Genomic DNA, 3,376 nt, shown 5'->3' with positions numbered 1-3,376 from the left:
GAGCTTTATTTTGTTAATAAGACAATGAGTAACTTAACCTGTATATTTCACATACCTGTTTACAATCGTCCTCCCAGTCCCTTGGCACAATAAAGATGACTTTTTGGAGCAGAGATCTAGGTCTGGACTTTATCAGTTTGGGGTGGAGGGTTGGATGGGGAGTCCAACCAGAACACCTCCAGCTGCAGAAGGGTCAGGAACACCCCCAAGCCCCCACAGATCCACTTTTCCCAACTTCCAGCTACCAGCAGCTTTTATTTTGCACCAAAACAAACACGGATGCAAGGATAGTCCTGGTTCTTGCTGGGGGAGGTTCCTGTGCCCATAGGGAGGGGATTACCACCTTGTCCCTATGCTGAGCAGCCAAGGCAGAGAGGTCTGAATTCCACCCCCAGGGGATGCACAATCACTGTGATGAGCTGGACAGTGCTCAGCAGAGCCTGGGATGGGCTGGGGGGGTGAAGTTGTGTCTGGCTCCTGTGCAAACTCCTCCTGGGGGTGTCCCACAGAGGGCCACAGCCACGACAGGAGCAGAGGGATGGTGAGGGGCAGGACTGACCCCCCTGGTCCTGGGGGGGACAGGGAAGGCAGAGCTGGGAGCTCCTTGCTCCAGCAGCACTGGATGCTATGGGAGAAGCCATGAAGCTAATAGGGGTCTGGGAGACTGTGGCAGTGGGGACAGGCAGAGCCAGTTGTGGGGACAAGCAGAGCCAGTTGTGGAACTGTGGGGACAGGCAGAGCCAGTCGTGGGCTGAGCACAACACAGGGGGTGCCCATGGCTGGCACTGCCCCTTGTGCTTTGCACCATCCAAACTGCAGCACAGCAGCTCCCACCCCTCATAGAAATTGGTCCCATGGCCAGGATCAATGCAGAGCCAGGGAAGGTGCTGGTTTGGGGGTGCACCCAGCAGGGAGGGCACGAGGGGACGGAGGGGGCAGCGATGGTGATGGGCACAGCATGTACATGGGGCAGCAACAGTGACTGGACAGCTCTGGGGGCTCCTGAGCACATGGTGGGGGCATCTTTTTCCCCCCTTGGGGACAGCACAGAGGAGCAAACCAGGTGCCAGGCCAAGCAGCAGCAGTGCCAGCAGAGCACAGACCTGCCAGGCACCAGGGCCGAGAGGGGCTCGGCGTTAAGGCGATGGTGAGGCTTCCTCGTGTAGGCAGGGACCTCTCCGAGGCTGTGGTCCTCTCCAGCATCTCATGGTCCAGTCTTGGGGATGTCCTTGAGTCGGTGGGTGGGTCAGAGCTCCTCTCCTCCCCCTGCCCACCGGCAGGACCTGCCCTCGCCCCCGAGTGGGGTGGGAAGGGGCGAGGGGGACGCGAGGGCTGTGGACGCAGCGAGGACAGAATAGCTCAGGGGCTCGGAGCCAACGGTGCTATTTGGAGACCTGCAGGGCTGTGACCACTGGCTTCATCTTGAAGTACTGTTTAAACCTTAACTTTGCATATCTGCCAAGAGAGGAGAGAGGGACAGACATGAGGGCCTTGTGACCTTGTGTCCTCTGGCCATGGCACGGTGACCACCACTGGGATCTTCTTGTTCCACACCGAACTGTGCTGGGAGCAAACAAGGTGAACTCACCTTAAGAAATTAAAGTCTATGGTAGAGTATTTATCCTGGATCAGGCCCCAGCATGCCCAGAGGAAATGGGATGCCTGCAACAGACAAAACATAGGAACGGGTTCCTGCCTGCTCGTGCCTCTCCTGGCTGGGTCCCAGAATTCCCATGGCTGTGATGCCAGGACATGGGGTGGCAGCAGCTGAGGCTGGTCCACACCTGTATTTTCATATGCTCCAGAGGCTGGTCCCAGCTGGAGTGAGAGCTGGCAGCAGGAAGGATGCTGAGCACAGCCAGAATGCTATTTTGCCCTATGTTCCCTGAAAATTGGCTTGGCCTGCCCATGGCATTGAGCAAAGAGGATTTCCTCATGGCAGGCTGTGTCTGAGCCCTGTGAAGGGATGCCCAAGGCCACGGCTGTCAGAGGCACACTGTCCCTTGGCACATGATGGGGTGGCACACACAGGTGCTACCTGTGACCTTGCCCAGGGCTCAGCAGCTGGAGCTGGACCCAGTGTGCCCCAGGTGTCCTCAAACCCCATCCTCACCAGGCAAGCTGCAACCCCAAGAGCAGAGGAAAACCCATGCCCTGGGTTGGGTTTTCACCCCTGGAGAGAGGTTAGTTCCTTCCCAGCTCCAGCACTCACCAAAGAAAACTTGTTCACTTGCACGTAGAGAGCCTCCAGCTCCTCCTCAGACACTTCAGTGCCTCCCTCCCCCTGGGTGAGCTGCTTGTAGGCCTGCAGGTAGGAGTGCAGCCACTGCAGCTGGGTCTCCTTGCTGGGGTAGAGCCCATAATCCACCTCCTTCACACCTGTGAGGGGACAGGAGGTCAGTGATGCCCCCGAGGGGCACAGGGGGCAAGAGGGAGAGATTCTCCACGGCAAAGAGCTCTCCCCATGCACAGCCAGGTGAGTGAACCCCAGGTCTGCACAAGCCAAGAATCAACCCTGTGATTCAAGGCACCCATCCAGCCTCAGATTAAGAGCCAGGCTCATGCAGGAATTGCATCCCAGCAGCATCCAGGAGCTCAACAATAATATCCCCCCCTCACTCATCACTCTAACTCCATCCAGCCCCATTTCCCACCATGGGACTGGGGATACAGCTCCCTCCTCCACCCCCAGGGATGGAGAGACCCCAGGGCAACCTCATTTCCCACCATGGGACTGGGGATACAGCTCCCTCCTCCACCCCCAGGGATGGAGAGACCCCAGGGCAACCTCATTTCCCACCATGGACGGGGGATACAGCTCCCTCCTCCCCCCCCAGGGATGGAGAGACCCCAGGGCAACCTCATTTCCCACCATGGGACTGGGGATACAGCTCCCTCCTCCACCCCCAGGGATGGGCAGATCACTGCCCATGGTGGGATGACCCCCAGTGCAGGGAAAGGAGCCCAACTCACCTGCAAACTCGTTGAAGTGGTTTCCAATATCAAAGGCCTGGTAGTTGTACCCTGTGTACTCATAGTCTATGAAGCGAACGTGCTCTGGGGAGGCAAAGGTGGGTCAGTGAGGGAGGGGGAGATGGGGGTGACAGCCCCCAGGGGTGGGTGAGGGGCAGGTCCCTGCACTGGGCACACCAGGCCACTGCCACCAACCTCGTGCCCTGTTGTAGATGATGTTCTTGCAGAGCAGGTCATTGTGGCAGAGCACCACAGGAGATCCCAGTTGTGATAGTGTCTCCTTCATCCAGGCCAGCTCCTGTTCCAGCACCTCCAGGCTGGGCACATCCTGCTGGAGGCTGGGGAAGGAGACAGGGTGGAATCACTGCTGCCCACCGGGAGCCGCGGGCAAGTGACGCGGTCC

The 3,376-nt window shown here is 58.6% G+C and overlaps 1 protein-coding gene across 1 annotated transcript in view; it reads right to left on the bottom strand.

Moving 5' to 3' along the window:
• Positions 1–1,270: 1,270 nt before the first annotated feature.
• Positions 1,271–3,376, bottom strand: part of ETNK2 (ethanolamine kinase 2) — a gene marked incomplete at its 5' end in the record, with an annotated part of 4,284 nt that continues 2,178 nt past the window's right edge. Inside the window, 5 exons of the mRNA XM_009073266.1 lie at positions 1,271–1,455; positions 1,589–1,662; positions 2,213–2,379; positions 2,974–3,057; positions 3,169–3,311. Of these exons, the coding sequence (XP_009071514.1) occupies positions 1,383–1,455; positions 1,589–1,662; positions 2,213–2,379; positions 2,974–3,057; positions 3,169–3,311 (541 nt within the window). The remainder of the gene's footprint in view (positions 1,456–1,588; positions 1,663–2,212; positions 2,380–2,973; positions 3,058–3,168; positions 3,312–3,376) is intronic.

Source organism: Acanthisitta chloris, unplaced genomic scaffold (assembly GCF_000695815.1).
Source record: "Acanthisitta chloris isolate BGI_N310 unplaced genomic scaffold, ASM69581v1 scaffold34734, whole genome shotgun sequence".
Taxonomy (NCBI): domain Eukaryota; kingdom Metazoa; phylum Chordata; class Aves; order Passeriformes; family Acanthisittidae; genus Acanthisitta; species Acanthisitta chloris.
The sequence above is the reverse complement of the archived record's forward strand: the minus strand, read 5'-3'. Positions and strand labels throughout refer to the sequence as shown.